Here is a 19,209-nt window from a genome sequence, read left to right as displayed (position 1 = left end):
GAATGCTTTACTAAATGAAAAAAATCAAGGAAAGTCCATCCATTCATTTTCTTCTGCTTATCCAGTTTAGGGTTGTGAACATGCAAAGTCCCTGCAGGAAAGCTCCAGCCTTGTGATGGATTTGAACAAAGGGTTTTCTTGCTGTGAGGCAATGGTGCAAACCACAGTTGGTAAATAAATTAGGCTACTATGGTAAATATTGAACTGAGAGCAGCCATTGAATAATTCTAATTTGAACCCTTATGTTGACCCATTAGACCTATTATTATGGAGAATGATGCTCTTACACTGTCTTTTTTCATAGCAGGTTTCAGTATATAAAAGCATATTTACATGTTTTTAGATTTCACTCGTTTTAAATTCAGTGCACAATCAAATACATTGTGAGCACTGAAAACAGGAACATTATACATATCTGCCAGTGGGTTGATTAAAGAGTTTTAATTTAAAAATCAATACGGGACACCACATTTAAAAATTGAAAAAGTAATAATCATTTAAGTAGTAAGGCTCATTGTTGTTATTGTTCTTCTAGTGCAAACTAAAGCAATTAATCTCTTTGTAACCACAGAATTGAATGATATAAATAATCCTTGCAGTCAGACTTGCATAGATGGCCTGCATCAGAATACTGTCAGAAGACTTTATGGGATTTGCAACAATAATATTCATTTTTGTTTCCCTTTGGCTGAAATTAAGGCGTAACTTTACACATATGTGATTCATACATTTGTGAAACCGAGCTCCCATCTCTGTTATAAACTGTCACACCAAAGTCACTTGTATATGTACCCTGGAAAGCCTGGATGCGCATGCTCAGACATGGCAGCTGCCTGTGAGAAGCCCCTCAGAGCATACAGTTATGAACATTTAGCCAAATAAAAGTCGAGTTAACTGATTTGACTGCTGCGGAGTTTCGCTGCCAGAGCCGCGATGGAGTAAACAGTTGGCAGCGGGGACATTTGTGAGCTGGTCTGGATGGAAGCGACGGGTTTACGAGACGTTTTCAAATGTATAACGCTGTGTAAGCAAACACGAACGCCAGAAATGTGTCGTTTTAAAGGTTTCAGCCTGCATGAAGGGTTGAGAGCTTAGCCAGATATACCGCGTTAGGAGCAGCTTCTCGATCTGCAGTTTTTCCGTGACTCTCAGGCCCAGCAACGCCTACTTCTACGTAAGCTAAAACATCTGGATTTGGCCACATGGGTTTGTTGTGCACAGTAAACAGCTGCGCTGACGGGGTTTCAGGCTGATTTTAGTGATGACCTAAGAGGGGAAAGAAAGATGGCTGGAGAAATTGCGATTTTAAAATCAATCGCAAAATACAATAATAATTCTTTTCTTTTTCATGTTTTAGCTATTGCAGCAATGGAGGATATTGGTCTTCTTCCCAAACCCACCCCCGAAACCCCAGTCCACGGACCCACAGTCCCTGAGACTTTTGGGCAGCATCACATCCCACCAGGTGGGTATATGAGCTCATGCAATGTTTAATGAAATGTGAAAAATATCAGGTATTCACCTGTCCTAACAAGCAGAGGCAGACTTAACCAATTCACAAATTGTAACATAATCCCAGGCCACTCTGGTCACTGCTAAAGACTTTAATTATATTATTGGAACGTTTAAAGCAACTTCAAATAAGAAGTATAGGTTTAGTAGTATATTTTTGTTTAGCAAGGATGTTACATTTCAAATGTGAGTGCTGGGAAGTGAAAAGGGTTTGTATGCCAAGTATGCCAAAGCCATACAAAGAGAAGAATTATCTTTAGTACACAGTTTGTGTTACCAACATGATATCAATATTTCATATTCAAATATTCCTGTGGGGCACGAGTGACTATTTACCAGTCACAGAACACACAAATATACAAGGTAAGGCACAAAAAAACGTGTTTGCATGTTTTACACTTTTAAATGATTATTTTTATTCATTTAAGGGTCAATGTCAGTGTCTATTTGATTACAGTTGATTAGTAGCTTCTGAGTATCTGGGGTTTCACTTCTTTGTTTCTCATTTTTGTTAATATTCTTTTTTTAGGGTTATTTCTGTATAGTCTTGTGTTTTTAACCTTTATTGATTCATCCCTCCAGCTACCTGTTCCTTGTCTTTGTAGCCCTTGTATTTACTGTGTAGATGTATAGATGTCCTATTTTCTGTAACTTGTCTTGTGGATTCTGGACTGTTTATCACCTGGGAAATCAACATTAAAGCTCATTTTGAGTTCAATTCCTGCCTCCTGAGTTTGAGCCTATAATTGACTCAATAATCCACAGAGCCATTGATACAAGCAAACAGAACAAAACAAAGCTTCATACAAACAGACATATTTACTGAACATGAATGTGGGCTACAACAATGTAAAACAGGCTGTTGATGTGTGCACAATTACATGTGGAGACTAGGGGGAGAGTTACTGCTGACAGAATTCTGGACAGTCAACTCATTGCTGCTTGTTACAATGTATGCTTCTCTACATAGACCACCTGCATGTCGGTGATGCAAGCAGGAAATCTGACATGGACAAAGATGGAGTGGGTAAAAAACGGTCCCACTCAATGACAATATCTGAGCAGCAGATGATCTCCCAATTTCCTGTACATCACCAAGCACCTGTGGGTGCTGACACTAGTAAGTACAGATAAGAGTTAATGTACATCCACCTTTACTTGGATGTATAAGTGTGCATGCAAGTATTATAAAAAGTTAATTTTGTGAACATTCAATTGATATATATATATATTTTTTAATTTTCAGTAACACCGGTGGATTATTTATTATAATAATATTTTTATAATTATTCTTGTTATTATTATTATTATTATCCATGTATCCATTATTATTTAATATATGTACTTTTACGTATATAGTTAAATTAATTTGGGTCAATAGAAAAGTCAGCTGCTTCAGCGCCACCGGGCCTAGACGTCCCCGAAATCCATGTATCACTCGTAGTTCCAGAACCTTACAAAAAGTCAGATCTTATTGGTTTAACATATTCGGTTCATTTTGACCGTTGCTCATAGAACTTGTCACTGTGAATCCTCAAAGTGAATGATAGTTTTTCCGTAATGTAGATTTCGTTGACTATATTGATGCAGTCCTCCTGTGACGGTGGTTCAACCTTTAACCATTTCCTTGTAATGGCTTTTTTGCTAGCAACCAATAGAATTGCCAACAGTCTCATATCAGACTTCTTCCAGTTTTGCGTGTTTACAGCTCCCAAATATATACACTGAAATGAACAGGGGATTTTAGATCCATAAACAAAATTTATATGATTACACATACAGGACCAAAATTACTTTACATCCCCAGAGGATATGATAATGTTTAGCTCCAGAGGTCCCACAAAGCCGCGACCTCCTCGGTGCCTTTTTTGAATTGGTGTAATAAAATATCTCACTAAGTGTCTCCATCCAAACTCTCGCCATGTATTGGAGACTTTTATGGTCCACTGCAGTTGACACATTTTTACCCAATTTTCACTAGGGATGAGTACATTGCCCTCCATCTCCCTCTCTTAATGTATTCAGAATTGGTCTCTTTGCCATGAACATTCAACTGAAATGCTTGAGTGCTATCAGAATAATAATAAGACCAATAAACATCCCCAATATTTCTGAGAAAAGATTTTGAGGGTTTAAACATGAATGATTGTTTCATTGTTTCATTGTTTCTGAAAAATCCCAGACCTCCAGTGCTAGCAATGAAAAATAACAACAAAAAAGTTTTTCTGTTTTTTGATCTGTTTGTACAGCACATCTTAATACGGTTGCCCAAAATGGAAACACCAATTTGGATAAAGCAGGCGCTGTCAGAAAAATAACCAAAGCCAAAGTTGCAGATCCATTAAAGTGGAAGCAAAACAGGCAGAAACAGCTGAGGATGGAGGGAAAATCATATGTAAGCAAACGCAAGAAAGATGGTGAGATTGTAACCAAACACCCAAGAGCCATAGGACCAAGATGCACCTCGGATGCATGCAAAAAAGCGACAAATCGGCTATGTAGTGAAATTACTGAAGAAACAAGGAAGAAGGTGTTCAATGAATTTTGGCAGCACATGAACTGGGCTCAGAGAAAGCTCTATGTAGCAGGACAAGTCGATCGTGACTCTGTGGAAAGATCTCGGGCTGCGGAGTTGCCTTCAAGGAGATCGGTGTCACTTCGTTATCATTTGATGGTGGATGGTAAACGGACACAAGTATGTAAGACCATGTTCCTGTCCACGCTTGGGATTGGAGAATGGTCTGTGCTCAACTGGGTAACAGAAAAGACTGAATCAAACAAGAGCAAGTCAGAAAAAAAGCCAGTTGTGACTGCCCCTCCTGTAGACAGCAACACTGCAGTAGTTACTCAAGGTGAGTGTTTTTTTCTTTGACTGTTTATCAGTTACTTTATAAACTCGTTGACCTGATTTACACAAGTTTTGGCAGAAGCAATGAGATATATCTCAATAATGATACGTGCATGTTAATAAGGTTCCCATGTTTTTACAGAACACATGAATGCAACTGACAAAGACAAAAACAGGCTACCAGAAAAAGAGGGGGCAATCCGAAAGAAATCCAGAGTTGCAAAACCACTAACATGGAAACAAAATCGTCAGAAGCAACTCAGGATGGAGGGAAAACCGTACACCAGCAAGAGAAAGAAAGATGGCGCCGCTATTACTAAAGCTCAAAGGTCAATGGGGCCAAGATGCACATCCGGTGCCTGCAAAAGGGCATCGAACCGTTTTTGTGCTGACTTTAGTGACGAAACGCGGAGTGGGCTGTTCACTGCTTTCTGGCAGTGTATGAACTGGACTCAGAGGAAGGTCTATGTGGCTGGGCTTGTGGACTGTGATCCGGTGGAAAGAACCCGTGCACCGTGGACTCAGTCTAGAAGATCAGTCTCAATGAGATATCATTTGATAGCAGATGGCGATAAAAAACAAGTTTGCAAAAAAATGTTCCTCTCCACTTTGGGGATTGGAGAGTGGTCAGTGCTTAACTGGGCCCAGAATGCCTCCCAGCTAGACGATTCGGAGGAGAACAGTAAGAAGCGAATGCAGAGGAAATCCCGTAAAGCTTCTGAGCATATAGTCCTGAAGGAGTTTCTAGAGAGTTTACCAAAAGTGTCACCTTCCTGTGGTGGAACGTCCACCTCTAAGCTCTGTCTGGAGCCAGTCTTCTCAAACATGTCCGAGGTCTACAGGTACTACTACAGCCACTGCGTGGATCAGAAGACAGCGCCGCTTTCACGCCAGGTTTTCTGTGCTGTGTTTAAAAAAATGAATTTAAGATTGTGTGACTCCAAAAAGGACCAGTGTTGTTCTTTTGGTGGAACTGGAAACTTGTTTAATGAGCTTTGGGAGGAATACTGCTTGGAAAGAGGAGCTCCAGGGCAACAACCTGAGAGAGTCGGTGACCCGTAGACCAATGTTGGTGTTTGTTGCCAAGTTAATACCAACTTTGTATTATACACCGTTTGTTTGAGACTTGATGGTGGATCCTTCTTTTATATTTGCACTTCTTGAAGCAGTGTAGTTGTCTCGATGTAGCTGAAACAATTTAAGCACTACGTTCATTTTGAGGCCTCCGAGTGGTTCGTGTTATTTGGAGCATCATTTTGTTAGAGCACAACAAAACTGCTATTTTATCGTTTCGATATGTGTGATGTAAAAGGTCAAAGTCAACTCAAGTGTCAAAGTTGATATTTTCCCTTGTGAATTAAATATTAACAGCTACCAGAAGTATTTCCAGAATTCTTTCAAAGGCAGAGCAGTGACAGTCAAGCTGTTAGGACTCCCCAGATGTGTGTATGTGTGAAATCATCAAATTCAAACCAATCTGTCTCGTCACGCCCTGCTGCTTTTTACACAATATGAAGTAACGGCTCTCTCAGCAGCTCCCTGAGTCACAGTAAGAATTACAAACACACGCATACACACAAATACATGCACACATGGTTATCGCCCTTCCTTTTCTTCTCCACACAGTGGCAGGAAGTTGTCCAGATATCCGCAGGGCCCTCTGAAAAAAGAGCGAGTGAACAAAGTGGGCTGGGTGGTGGAGTTGGAAGGTGTTGGTGGCAGCGGTGATGGGGATTTGGTGACTTCACTCACAGTTAACTATTCATTCTGAGCAGCCGGGCTGCAGCTACGGAAGAGCTACATCGTCTTTTCAGTACGTGAAATAGAGAGTCTCATCTGAGCGTTGGCACATCAGAAGCAGTTTGTAGTGGAATAATACCACACAGCTGGACTGGAGGACGGCTTTTTGAGAAGAAGGGGCCAGCACCTGGTGACCGGGACGGCCTGAAGATGATAGCTCTGAGGACGTTTGTTCTTCTGGCACTGAGCTTGACATGTCAAGGTGAGTTACCCCCCTTCCCCATTCAAAGAATTCCTTTTTCTTTTGAACCTACATGAAACACACCACCTGCTCAGTGAGTGACCAAACTGAACCCTGTAGCTATATGTCATGATCAGAAAGCTCATTCTGAAAGAAGAGGGGTTTAAAATGCATTCAGTTACAAACATATTTATATTTCTTTCAGTGTGTAAAATATTTATAAGTTTACATGGTTTACAAACACACTTGTGTCAAAATGTAGTTCATAGTTTTGTTAAAGACAAAATGAAAAGTCTTTTTATTTTTTTATGTCAGCAGTATATATACATATTTTTTAAATCTTTCCTGGCTCAGTTTTGTAAAATTACTCGTATCCAAAAGACTCCCTTTGCTGGCGAGTGAACATGTCTAATTACAGCTCTATTGTCTATCCTTTTTTTTTCTACCATGACTTTATGGTCCCGCACACACCTGCCAAACCCATTGTCCAACTCCATCACATTCTTCATTGCCAGAGTAACAACCTTCGACCTTTATCAAGTTCCCGACCCACTCCATTTCCTGTTTCTATTCGTTTCTCCTGGAAACTTCCTGTTTGTGTCAGGCTCATTTCCTGTTCCCTTTAACAGTACGAATCAGGAGCCACCTTTTATGGCTTGACCTGCATTGTTATGAAAAGCTGCTAATGGGTCTGAAACAATGAGTGGATTGAATTTGTGTGTGAGCTGGTCTGGAGATAAAAACAGTTAGAGAAAACTGCTTGTACAGTCATTTTATTTTCTGCAGCTGTGCATAATGTCTGGTTAGATAAGCTGAAATTTAGGACCTCGGATCTATTTTGCTGTACCAGAAAATAGTAAACTGGAGAGCTGTGGAAGTTTATTTACCTGTGAAATATCTCACTGCTGATAAAAGTCACCTGCCGTTTAAAATACCCATGTGTGCTTCATTTGAGGACAAAATATTAATTAAAAAGTAGATCTACAAATACTACATCTGCAAATACTCTTTAATTTAGTGAGGAATACTATAATCACGCTGTGTGGTGTAGTGCAGTTTTTTTGTTGTTGTTGTTTGTTTGTTTTTTCCTAAAGTCTAATATGCATCTGTCTCCACAGCTGCATCTGGTGATCCATGGGGCCACTGCCCAGTGAACCGAAAATGTAAAGAAAAGTTCGCAGATGGGTCGTGTAACAGAGAGTGTACGGACCCTGAGTGTCTCAGAGACGGCTTTGACTGCCTGAAGGACAGGGTTCCCTGCAAGTAAAATACTTTTGTTCTTCTTTTCATTACAGCCCTCTGACTTTCAGAGCCCTTACAAATATTTTTTAACTTAGTGATAAATTCAAAACAACTTTGACATATATATAAATATAATTTTTTTCAAAATGTTTGGGTGTAGGAACAGATAGATTAACCATATATCATGAAACAAAAAGGTAATAAGATAGTGACGCACTAAACAGTCATAACAGCTTATTTATGTACTGTGTTCTAATGCTTCTTATAAATATTTGATCAACTAAGATGTAGTTTGTGGCTCTGCTTGGTAATATCACCTGTTCTTCTTCATCTTTTCCTCATTTTATTGTGGTTACCTTTTATTTTTATGTTAAAGAAAACCTTATGGAAAAGAAACTGGGCCAAGAAATACAAACAATCAATGTAATCTAAGAGTAAAACCTGTTGATTATTGCTTTTATAATCATTTATGGAAGTTTAGTGTTCAGTCTTTAAAAAAAATGAAACTATAAAAAAACACTAATACAAACTACAATACTAAAGAGATCCAGGCAGCACAAAGGTGTCTATAAAAGTAGAATAAATGAAAACATTAAGTAACCTTAGTACAAGTAGTCTGTTATCTGTTACTGTTCAGTATACCTTGAGTTGAGATTATTTCTTAGATCACCTATTCTTTTTTTGTTTTGTTTTTCTCCGCTCTCATCATGACTCTCAGCCCAGGCCACATTCACTACTGCCGTGATCATTTTGCCAACTCCCTCTGTGATCAGGGATGTGATAGCGCGGCCTGTGGATGGGACAGCAGCGAATGCTTCAAACACCAGAGCCCCGTGTGGGCTAAAGGCACCCTGATCCTACACACTCGAATCCCACATCAACGTGGCACCTCGTTCAACAGCTCCGTGCTCTGGGCACTCAGCGTCCTCCTCCTGTCACCGCTCAAGCTGAGAGACTCCGTGCCCCTCGCCACCACCAGGAATTTGTTTGACTTTAATGCTCAGGAGCTTGCTAACATGCTGGCGCAGGCGTCACCAGCAGACTCAGATGGGTGGGTACTGAGACAAATGTTTCTGGCATTGTGATTAGGAGTTTCAAAAACAGTGCATGTTCTTTGTTTAACCTTTATGTAACAAGAGGCATTTTGGCCTGGCAACATAAAAAATGTAAGACAAAGCAACACAATAATAACTCTAAAAATATGCAAATCTGCACCACCACAAGGAGTAAATGGCCCTGTCAAGTCCTGTTCTAATTAAAATGTTGATATTTGGCACCAGAGTATCGATAACTGTATTATAAAAGAAAGATAAATATTATATTTTTCTCACTCTTACCTTTGCCATAGATATCACTCTGTTTACATTTGTCCTGTAGACCATCCAAGAGCCTGAAGCTGAAGAAATTGAGGCTATTTTTCCTCTTGTGATTTCACATATCCTTATTTGTGTAAAATAAGATTACACAGTAAAAGTACAATTATTTAGGAATATCTGTGTAAAAATACAAAAATATACAAATGAGCTTAGAGTTAGAGTAGAATTATTGAATTATCCATTTGATTTCAGTTAGAGATTAGGCTATGTGTCAGAGATGTAGAAAAATCTGTAACTTTAAATTTGTTTGCATTCAAAAAATAAAGTGTTAGCTCTTAGCTAAATAGGGGAAAATAGGATATCCCATTCCCCAAATAGCTGTGGTTAGTCTTTTAGGTGATTTACAGTTATACTGTTTTCTAAACACAGGCACAGTCAATTCATTTCAGTATCAAGTGCAAAAAATAAGACATGCTTGTTTTCTGCTTTAAATGTTGGAGTAGTTAGTAAATCCGTTCACATGCTTGGTTTAAATATTCTCCTCCCTAAATGTTAACTCCTAAAAATATATATACAACAGAGTAAGTCTGTGTTCCCACTTCTTAGATGCAATCATGTCACTACACTCTCTTTGTAAATGCCCAACTTTGGGGCATAGTGTGTTAGTAAAGCTGGTCCTTAATCTGTATAGTTAAGACTTGAACATATTTAAAGCAAATAAAGTAACTGGGAAAGAAGATTCACAGAAATGTGAAATTCCATATTCTCCATAAAAGTTTTGGATCATTGTGCATTAACACAATTAAGACCAAAAAAAGTGGGCCACACATAAAACCTTGGGGAACTCCATTAATTACAATAAGCCAGTCATAATTGAGCTTTGTAGCTTTATTTGTTTTGAAATTATCTTTGTGTTTTGTTTTCTTTCTTTAATTTATTTTGTTGAAAGAGTATAACTTTTTGCAAAGGTAATTTTACGCATGCGAAAATACATATAAAACAATGCTCAAAGATGACATACATGTTTTTTCCAATCATTTCTTACTCTCTTTTTCCTAGCTCCCTCCTTTTCCTCCAAGTGGACAACAGGCCATGCTCCCGTTCACCCTCTACCTGTTTCCCTTATGCAACCGAGGCCGCAAATTTCCTGCGTGCTGTAAAGGAACTAAAACCTACCTCTTTCCCCAACCTCTCAGAGCTGGATGCCGTCATCAGCATTAGAGGTGTCCGAGAGGAAATAGGAAGCAGAGAGGAGGAAAAGGAAGTTGAAGGTAGGCTCACATGTCCTGTCTCCCACACACGCACATTTCCAGCTTTGAATTTCATCCAAACAAAACACTATAAAACACCTTTGTGTTTCCAGTGTGTACATTTTGTGCAGATTTTCAGATTTGTTGATGTGTTTCATATTTCAGATATAAATAGATACAAGCAAAAAGATAAAAATGAATCTTTTTCAAGTGTTTTTTTTTTGTCTTTGTGTCTTCTTTTATTGTTTGAATTTTTTCATTTAAAGAGCCGACTCCCGCATGGCTTTGGGCCGTAGTTGCCATAGCTATTGGGCTTCTGCTGCTGCTGCCTCTCGTGGTAATCCTGGTGGTGAGGAGGGTGAGGCAGCAGCGGGCAAAGAGGAACAGTACTGACAGGGTGCAGCACCGGTCTAAAGTCACCAACAGTGACAGCAAAGCCAAGGCCTGGATACAGCATGCTACACACCAAGAACAACGGGTCAGAACCAGCAGAGAGAAAGATAAGGTCAGCTTGAAGAAAAAGAAAAAGGCCAAGGAAGCAGAAAAAAAGAGAAGGAGGGAACCGCTAGGGGAGGATGCCATGCGAATGCGGTGAGTGGAGCTCATTTGAGAGGATGTTTTGGCTGCCAATCTCCGGAATGATGTCATTGCATTCAGTAACAAGAGAGAGCTCATCCTGTATAATTATTACAAAGGCTGAATGTCACTTCACTTTCACCCTGGTACATTTTCTCATCTAATCCTGCCCTGAAACACAATTCCCAGTTTCTTAAAGGTAGGTGACCAGTGGTTGGTGAAGAGTAAAACTAGACCATGTTGTTCTTACAGGAATTGCTGTAGGATTGCAGCAAGCAGAATTTTTAATAAAAGAGCTGCTAAAGGAGTCAGGAGTTTTGAAAAGAGCTGCCAGTAAAGTTTCGGTAACTGTTTACAAGATTTCATTTAAAAAATTGTCTGTGTGTGTCTGATATGTAAATAACAAGTGTTTATTAAGATGTTTTTTCTAAATATAGAAAAGAATTCATAGAATCAGACAACTGCTTTTTTATCTTATTATTTATGATATTTTGATTTTCCCCTTTGTGAATTAACAATTTTTTTCCCCTGTACAACAGATAAAAAGCCGATTTAGATGCTTACCAAGTTTTGGTTCAAAATAGCAGGCAAAAAAAGGAAATACTTTGTTAGGTGAGATACGGAAATATTTGGTAAACAGTAAAACATACATAAAGTTAAAAAACATCATAAGCACACACACACACACACGCAGACACACCAGTCATTTATGCATTTATGCATGCACAAATGACAAAGTTTTACAAAGAACTTTGTTCCTTGCAGAAAACAAGTTTTGTCCATGACTGCAGTGATTTTACCTTCATTACATAATAGTGGTGAACATCAACGCTTAAATGATTCCCATCTATGACTAATCATAATTCAGCTGTGAACATGCATCATCTGCGTAACAGTGGGCTTTAGATACATATATATTCAAATATTATCATTCTATATTAGCTAGTTTGAGGATTTCTGGTTTTTAGTCAAGTTAAACATTGTATTTGATGTAGAAAATTATAGAGGGCATTTTTAAATATGTTTTAACTTATATATTTTCTACTTAAGTCTTGATTAACCTCAAAATATAATCAAAAGCTTAGGTGAAACAGCATATAATCAATAACTGTACCCATAGTTAAGATATAGTACTGGGCTTATGGTGAAAACAGGAACATTTGATATTTCTGGACCTGAGACATCCCAGTGATATCCTCTTCATTTCTGCATGAATACCTTTGTTTCATATCAGCCGATATTTACATAATATATTATTGTTCTTAACTGTGCTGAAAAATAAGAAAGTCAAGCAAAGGACATGAAAACACAATGTGCCCACATGAAAACTACTGCAGTTTTCAGTGTGCCGTATCAAAACTGTGCTTTGGTTTTCAGGCCTCTTAAGAGGGACCAGGATATAGGAAGTGACACAGACTTTACCCAGAGTTCAATGGAGGACCTCAGTGTGAGATGCTCCAGACGTCAGGACGATGCCTCCATCTGTGACCACAGGACCCAGGAGCAGAAACACTACCGTGCTGGAGCCGCTCAGCCCCGCAGAGCTATACAGTGTAAGGAAACATCAGTATTTTGTCTCAGTTGCTTGACTATCTGGCTTAGTAATCTCTATATACTACAAATTATATTGCTGTAAAGAATATGGCAGATATTGTAATCAAATCTGTCATTATTCAACTGTAATCACAAAATGCTGGTTCCTGATGGACCTCAGCAGCAGAAAAGATCACTGTTATGTTTCCAGTTTCTCCAAAATGTTTTTCATTTGATATTTTTGCATTTGATTGCTTTGGTAGTTGCTCAAAGTAAAATACTAAAATAAACTTGGGAGCTTTAAGCTATTTTTATCCAGATGATTATTAAAAATAATAATTTGTTGCACCTATAGGCTGAACATTTCACCACAGATGTCACACATACAAAGCTGAAATTCAAACTGTATTCACTGTCAGACTCAGAATCACTCTATTTAGTATCTTCGGTATCTCACAGCTAAAGTCACAGACTATTGTTGTAAAGTGAATAAAGTGATTAATAAAGTAAAGTAATAAAGTTTATAGTAAAGCAGGATTCATACAACCACACTTTGCAGCACGAAATTGCATTTTGGGACATAAAATGTTCAGCTATACATTTCCTGTTTTTATAATGTCCTTAACCCTGAAACGTTGCTTGCTTTCCCTCAGCTCCACCTAGAGGTTGGGAGAGGAATGCCATGCCTCCTCCTCTGCTCAGTCCTCCTCAGCAGGTTAGTTTCATTATGTCAATGTTTTGAGAAGCCATTATATGCCAGGAATTTAAACAGTTTTTGCCCTGTGACTGTAGAGAGATTCTGATGGTGTATTTAGTTTCATGTTTTACTTAAGAAGATTTTTTTAATGTTTTGACTTTAGAACAAGATTTTAGAAAAGAAGGTTTAAACTTTTCTTTAAAATAAATTTAAAAAAGGCATTATGACAGAGTTTGTATTGATTATGTGTCTCGTCATTGTGGTTTGGTTGTGTTGGCAGTCTGCAGAGTGGTGCGGCCCAGATGGGTCTGTGGTTCTGATCCGAGCAGTGCGTAGTGGGCTGGACAGAGTGGTCTTGGAGCTTCTGCGAGCAGGAGTGCCAGTCAACAATACAGATCATACTGGTAATGCTTCCTGGTCCCAGTTACTATCACGAAAACATGGCTCAACACCAAACCTAATAAACCTAAAATAGAATTTCAATCTAAATGTTTATTCCTTTAATCTTTTGGTTTAAGAAAAAGTTGTAACAATGAACAAAATCCAAGCCATTCCAGCACACACACACACAACATGGTCAAAATGACAAATATTAAAGCTAATGATTCTAAAATTCTTTAACTATATGTTTAGAAACAAAAACAATGGAAAGATTAAAAGGTACCCGGTAGACAACGGTTCCTCAAAAGGTCTCTCTTTGAAATTTAATGGCGTTACAGCCGATACCTTTTGTGATGTCTCTCCAAACCAGAACTGTTGACTGTCTGTTGGTTCACGTCATGGGATCACCAAAGTTTGTATATTTCAAACAACTCTTCAGAGTTGGACCACCAACTTACATTGTTTAGAGCAGTGGTTCTTAAATTTCTGCCATGCCTCACTTTAGAGGCCAAAGTTCATTCCCCACAACCCATATTAATTTTTACTTAAATAAACGTGCACATCGTCGGCACAGTGGCATCAGCAAACTTTTGTTTGTTCAGTAAACAACACAAACAATTCTTCACATTAGTTTTACTTCACAGTTTTTACCTGGTTGTCTATGCACCCACGCAGTGGCCCCACACCTCACAGTGTGCAGTACAGGGTGATGAAAAAAAAAAGAACGTGTCTAAATGCAATATCTGTTTAGACGAGAGTGGATTGAAGTTTAAATTTAGTCTATATAGCACCAGTTCAAAACAGAGAGAGACCCTCAATGATCAGACAGTCAGAACTTCTGTTTAACAGGAAGAGACCTCTGGCAGAGATATAGTCAAACACATGTTATCTTTAGGCACTTGGCAAAGTAAAAGTTCTGATATCTGTTACAAAAATAAACCTAGTACCTAAAACTACCTTTTAACAGGATTAAACCAATGACAGAAGCAGGGCCAATCTCCCCTGACATAGCTGGGGTGCAACAGCACACAAATAAAACACAATGCAAATCGTAAACACCTGCCCAGTTGTGAGCCAGCAGTTACAGACCAAAATCTCTGACCCAGAGATAGATGGAAGAAAGGTACAGAGAGATACACAAGACATGCAGTAGTGGTGTATCAATGCACAGTGGCTGAAAGAGAGGAATGTGGAGTATGAGCAGTCTGAGCCTGTAGCAGAATAACTAAGAGAGAGGATGTCTGCCTCCTGAACCCAAACATGTACAGCTCATGAGTAAGTCGTTTTTTTTCTGACACCTGTACACGGAGGGGTTGAGTAACTTGTAACTTACCCCATCTCTCTCACGTCCTCTTTTTGTGTCCCTCCTGTCCTGTCCTCTGCTGTCTGTGACCTCCATCACTTCCTCTCTCTCCTTCTCCAGCTCCCCTGCTGCCCTCCTCTGACTCAGAACAAAGTTAATGTGCTCTAGTACTTAAACTCAAGTCGATGGACATATTAGCTTTGGTGTTCATGCTTCCTTTTTTTTTACTTTTACTTTCCTTTGGGCCTCTGTCTCTCTATCTATCTCCTTCTGCAGCTCTTATTCTTCCACCTTTATATCCCGTCATCTCTTTTCCAGTTTGGCTGAGGCAGGTCATCCCCTGCCTTCATCCTCCCTCTCCTCATCCTCTGGGCTCGTTGTGTAATAGTTGTTCACTGGCTGACTTACTCCCTCCCTTCTTCCCCTGTCAACCTCCCCCTCCACTCACACTGTCTCTCTCAGGGAGATCAGCCCTGCACTGGGCATGCTCAGTAAACCACCTCTCACTAGCAAGGACCCTCATTCGCTACGGTGCTGCTGTGGACCTACAAGACAATAAGGTAAGCTCTGATGGATTTTCTCTAGTGTTAAGTGAAGACTTTTAATCCTGACATTTATTTAGCATCACTTCTGTTGTTTATAGTTTTGAATTGCAAACAGAAGTAACATTTATGTTTGAATTTCTGAAGCATTAAGTGTTCATAAATATAAGTAATGTGTGGTATTCCTGATTATTTATTTGCTAGGGCGAAACAGCACTCTTCCTCTCTGCCCTCCATGGCTGCTATGACACTGCCAGACTTCTTCTTCTTCATGGTGCCAATCTTGAGCTGCACGACCGGAGGGGACGCCGGCCAATTGACGTGGCCAGAGAGGGAATGCGTCACCAAGTGCTGGAACTCCTGTTGGCTCATGAGATCCAGAGAGGACCCATCCCTGTGGACACGGGAAGCGACATGATGTGGGAGGAGCGCACTCTGATGTACTCACCGTGGGTGGGCTCACAAGGCCTGCCTGGAAGAAGTGCCTCCTTCTCTGGTATCATAGGGCATCGGGATATGACCCCACCAGTACAAAAGTAAGATTTTGGAATTATAAGGCCGATCAAAGTATAGAATTTTTTACCAGCCTTATAGCTAAATCAACAGGTTTAGCTAGGTAGATGGATGGATCGATACTCTATAGGCTCTAAAGGGGAAATTTTTGTGTTATGGCAACAGGGTAACGTATTCGAGTCAGTTTTATTCATATACACCAAACCATAACAGCAGTCGCCTCAGGGCGCTTTATACTCCAAGGTAGAGACTAGAGATGGCACGATACCACTCTTTTATGTCCGATACCGATATCATAAATTTGGATATCTGCCAATACTGATATGAACCTGATATAGTGTATTTTTTAATCAATAAAACTTTTTTTTAAATATATTGCTGCATTTTATATACGTTCATACTCAAGTTAAAAAACAAAACACTAAAGCTATTCTGTTATACTTGTATGCAAAAAATACACTGCACCCAAGATATTTCATAGTTCAGCAATACTGATCAATCTAATAAACGTAAACCTACTCCATCCTCCCTATTCTGGTATTTTAAAGAGTACTTAGCGGAAATATTAAGCAGCCTAACTAATAGGGTTGTCAACTACCAGCCGAAAAAAATAGGGAACCACCCCCCTCTGCCTCGTGATGCTTAATCGACGCAATCGACTTTAGTTTAATGCGCATGTAAAGAAAATTCACAATAAATTATTTATTTTTCCACAATAATTAAATAGATTCAACATCTTTCTTCAAAAGAATTGCAGACTGCACAGTTGATACCTTCCCAAAGGAAAAAGTAGTATAGCTTACTAGGGTATATTAGACTTAAAAGTTACTAATGGACTTCTATACATTTTACATCAGATTAAAACTTTGGTTGTAAGATTCAATTAATTATTTATTAAACCCCCGTTTCTCTGTTAATGCCCTACCTCCCCCCCTGCATAACTTTGCTAGATCTGCCCCTGCACGTAGAAAAGGATCCTGGTGTAGAAAGTAATATTCAATAAATTCTAACAACAGCTTATCAAGCTGCTGCTGTTGTTCAGCCGCTGGTTTCCTCTTTCTGGTGCAAAGTGGGCGATAAACTAAGAAGAGAGACGGACTTGCGACAGAAAAGCCGATCAGCTGATCATTGATCAGTTTCATGATTGAAGTAGCAGCAGGAGAGGGAGAGAGAGAGGCAGTCGCTCCATATATCGGTTGTTAAGCTTAACGTGGGAATGCTTTACAAACATTCAGAGATGAACTTACACACTTGCTTTACTTCTCTCTGGGATCACTTTCTCGGAGATGATATCCGATATCCAATCCAGTAATTTAGGTCAGTATCGGACTGATACTGATACGTAATATCGGATCAGTCCATGTCTAGTAGAGACCCTATAATAATACAAAACACCAACAATCAAATGACCCCATTTGAGCAAGCACTTGACAGCAGTGGGAATAAAATCTACCTTTTAGCAAATATTCCCACATGTGCATAGTAAGGGCCTGGTAATGTGAGATAATATGTCATAAAATAAAATAGATAATGATTTTAACACATAAAAAACAAAGAAAATAAAAACAAATGTGAATATCTCCTATAGTTATAGTTGAACTTCTTTTGATGATACGCTGAAGTCACAAAAATAAAGTTATTTAGCTGATTTTTCATCCAAGATATTGTTAACATAGACTGTACATAAAATATGGCCACTGTGCGTCAGTGTGAATGTTTTGGCTGTTGCCATCTTTGTTTTCTTGGGGTAAGAAATGACAACATGGGTGAAATGCTAAGTTATCAGCTAACACCTGCTAGCTTGGTTTAGCCAGGTGCATCCGTGGCTGCATGTGTATGTATAAGTTCTTTGCACCAACAGAGACACCTAGAAATTAGCACTGAGTAAAATAGAGATAATATATTGCTGTTTCAGTCGCTGAAACTGGCACATTAATATTTAAATTAATATTGTATTAATGTAAAAGCTTCAACTTTAATGAGTGGGACATTATTTTATGTAATTTATGAATTTGCAGAAGAAAAAATGAAGATGTAGACATTCATTTGGACATAAGTTTGTGTTAACCAAGACCTTATTTCAGGCTTTTACACCAAAAACGTGAAGTCTTTGATGTCCATACCCAGAACTGCAAAAATACCAGTTATTTCCAGTTTTAAGGATTCATTCCCAAAGACCTCTTTAGGTTTTTTTGTTTGTTTGTTTTTATGCTGTCTAATGTTATGATGACCTTCTTGTCTTGCCAGTGATTGGTCCATGGGCCGAGTGCAGTACCCTCCGCCTCAGAACTGGCGACCCCAGCTCAACCAGTCAGCAACAGCTCTCGTTCCTCCACGGGTCATGGGCCGCTCCCCTCGGCCAATCAGCACCTTACAAGAGGTAACATCAGAAGACGAGGACCGTGACAGGCATCAGGAAGTCCCCAGAGCTGCCACGCCTCACTTCCTGTCCCCCCAGCCTGCCCCTCGGCAGCGTTCCTTTTCCTGCACACAGCACGCACTGCAGCGCCGCTCTAGCGCCCACCAGCCAGAACCCAATTACCTTATAGTGTCAGACAGAGCACCCAATGAGCCCGTAGAGAGAGTAGTTGTTTCCCCTCCCACCGATGCTGCCACCCCACCAGAACACCAGCCAGCTGCAAACGGAGACAGTGTTGTTAGAGTAGAGCAAGCAGCACTAAGTTCAACAAACTCGGAGCAGAAGTCCAGAAGTGAGAGGTTAAACAACATGAGTGACTCCACACAAACAGCCCTGTAGGAAAGGAAATTCAGCTTCCTTTAGAGACACCCAGTTTTAGTTTGTCATTCGGTGCAAAGCCCTAAGCTGGACTTTAATTGTTTGTATCCAGTGTTTCTTTGCCCATTGCTTCTTAAGTGGATTGGTGTCAGACTAATACACAACAGCATAGAGAGATATTCCTTCCCTTATTACCTCTTTTTTAATTATTTCTTTTTAAATCAGCCTCATGTAAATAATTGTTTTCTTGTTTTGTTAAGATTGAGGGATACTGTTGTAAATGTTCTCTTATATGGCATGTTCAGATTTTGTAAATAATAAAATTGAATGTCTAAGATGAATTCTACTCAAATATGCAACAGCTGGTATTCATTGAAGATATAGTCAAGGAAAAATAAATGAATAACACATGCGTAGCTGCACAGAGATGTCAGGGATGCATGCAATAAAGTGACTTTTTGTTGACATGTTGTGGATTTTTTTCTCGTTAATTTACATCCACAGTCTGCGCATTCTTAAGTTATCATAAGTCCTTTATCTATCATCTTTTTTCAACTCACGATCATCAAGCATTAATGATAAAACCAAAGTCTTTGTAGAAGCAAGTCCTGCAACTGTGCAGCAGCACTCAAACAACTCTTGGTACTTACCCGGGGACTTAAAAACCGAAATCAAAAATAACTTTAATTAAATGAAACTGCGTGCATAGAGTCAACAATAAAAAATAGATTAAAACTGCTTAAAATGTTTGCTTCAATCGCCCCACCCCCCACCGGCT

The 19,209-nt window shown here is 39.3% G+C and overlaps 2 protein-coding genes across 3 annotated transcripts; both read left to right on the top strand.

Annotated features, from left to right (window-relative positions):
- Positions 1–816: 816 nt before the first annotated feature.
- Positions 817–5,456, top strand: LOC102307001. 2 transcript variants are annotated; one of them, XM_005923713.3, is made up of 5 exons: positions 817–1,024; positions 1,358–1,465; positions 2,483–2,632; positions 3,762–4,364; positions 4,503–5,456. In XM_005923713.3, the coding sequence occupies exons 1-5, from the start codon at positions 979–981 to the stop codon at positions 5,420–5,422; spliced, it is 1,827 nt and encodes a 608-aa protein (XP_005923775.1). In that variant the 5' UTR covers positions 817–978; the 3' UTR covers positions 5,423–5,456. The 2 variants fall into 2 exon arrangements, with proteins under 2 accessions (XP_005923775.1, XP_005923776.1); XM_005923714.3 differs by having other exon boundaries at positions 817–1,174.
- A 140-nt stretch (positions 5,457–5,596) lies between these two features.
- On the top strand, positions 5,597–18,916 carry notchl (notch receptor, like). The gene is made up of 11 exons (XM_005923712.3): positions 5,597–6,362; positions 7,460–7,604; positions 8,302–8,634; positions 9,959–10,170; positions 10,416–10,740; positions 12,103–12,278; positions 12,912–12,973; positions 13,236–13,359; positions 15,102–15,199; positions 15,386–15,717; positions 17,942–18,916. Exons 1-11 carry the CDS (start codon positions 6,311–6,313, stop codon positions 18,450–18,452), a joined length of 2,370 nt encoding a protein of 789 aa, XP_005923774.1. The 5' UTR covers positions 5,597–6,310; the 3' UTR covers positions 18,453–18,916.
- The last annotated feature ends 293 nt before the right edge of the window (positions 18,917–19,209 follow it).

The sequence above is a fragment of the Haplochromis burtoni genome, unplaced genomic scaffold (assembly GCF_018398535.1).
Source record: "Haplochromis burtoni strain Fernald_Lab_line unplaced genomic scaffold, NCSU_Asbu1 Contig_64, whole genome shotgun sequence".
NCBI lineage: Eukaryota > Metazoa > Chordata > Actinopteri > Cichliformes > Cichlidae > Haplochromis > Haplochromis burtoni.
This window is presented reverse-complemented; position numbering and strand designations above follow the sequence as displayed.

Coding starts and splice junctions, on each gene's coding strand:
- LOC102307001 (XM_005923713.3), top strand. CDS start 979: ATGGAAGCGACGGGTTTACGAGACGTTTTCAAATGTATAACGCTGT. Junction 1,466..2,482: donor GCAGCATCACATCCCACCAG/GTGGGTATATGA, acceptor TTCTCTACATAG/ACCACCTGCATGTCGGTGAT. Junction 4,365..4,502: donor CACTGCAGTAGTTACTCAAG/GTGAGTGTTTTT, acceptor ATGTTTTTACAG/AACACATGAATGCAACTGAC.
- notchl (XM_005923712.3), top strand. CDS start 6,311: ATGATAGCTCTGAGGACGTTTGTTCTTCTGGCACTGAGCTTGACATGT. Junction 6,363..7,459: donor ACTGAGCTTGACATGTCAAG/GTGAGTTACCCC, acceptor CTGTCTCCACAG/CTGCATCTGGTGATCCATGG. Junction 7,605..8,301: donor AAGGACAGGGTTCCCTGCAA/GTAAAATACTTT, acceptor CATGACTCTCAG/CCCAGGCCACATTCACTACT.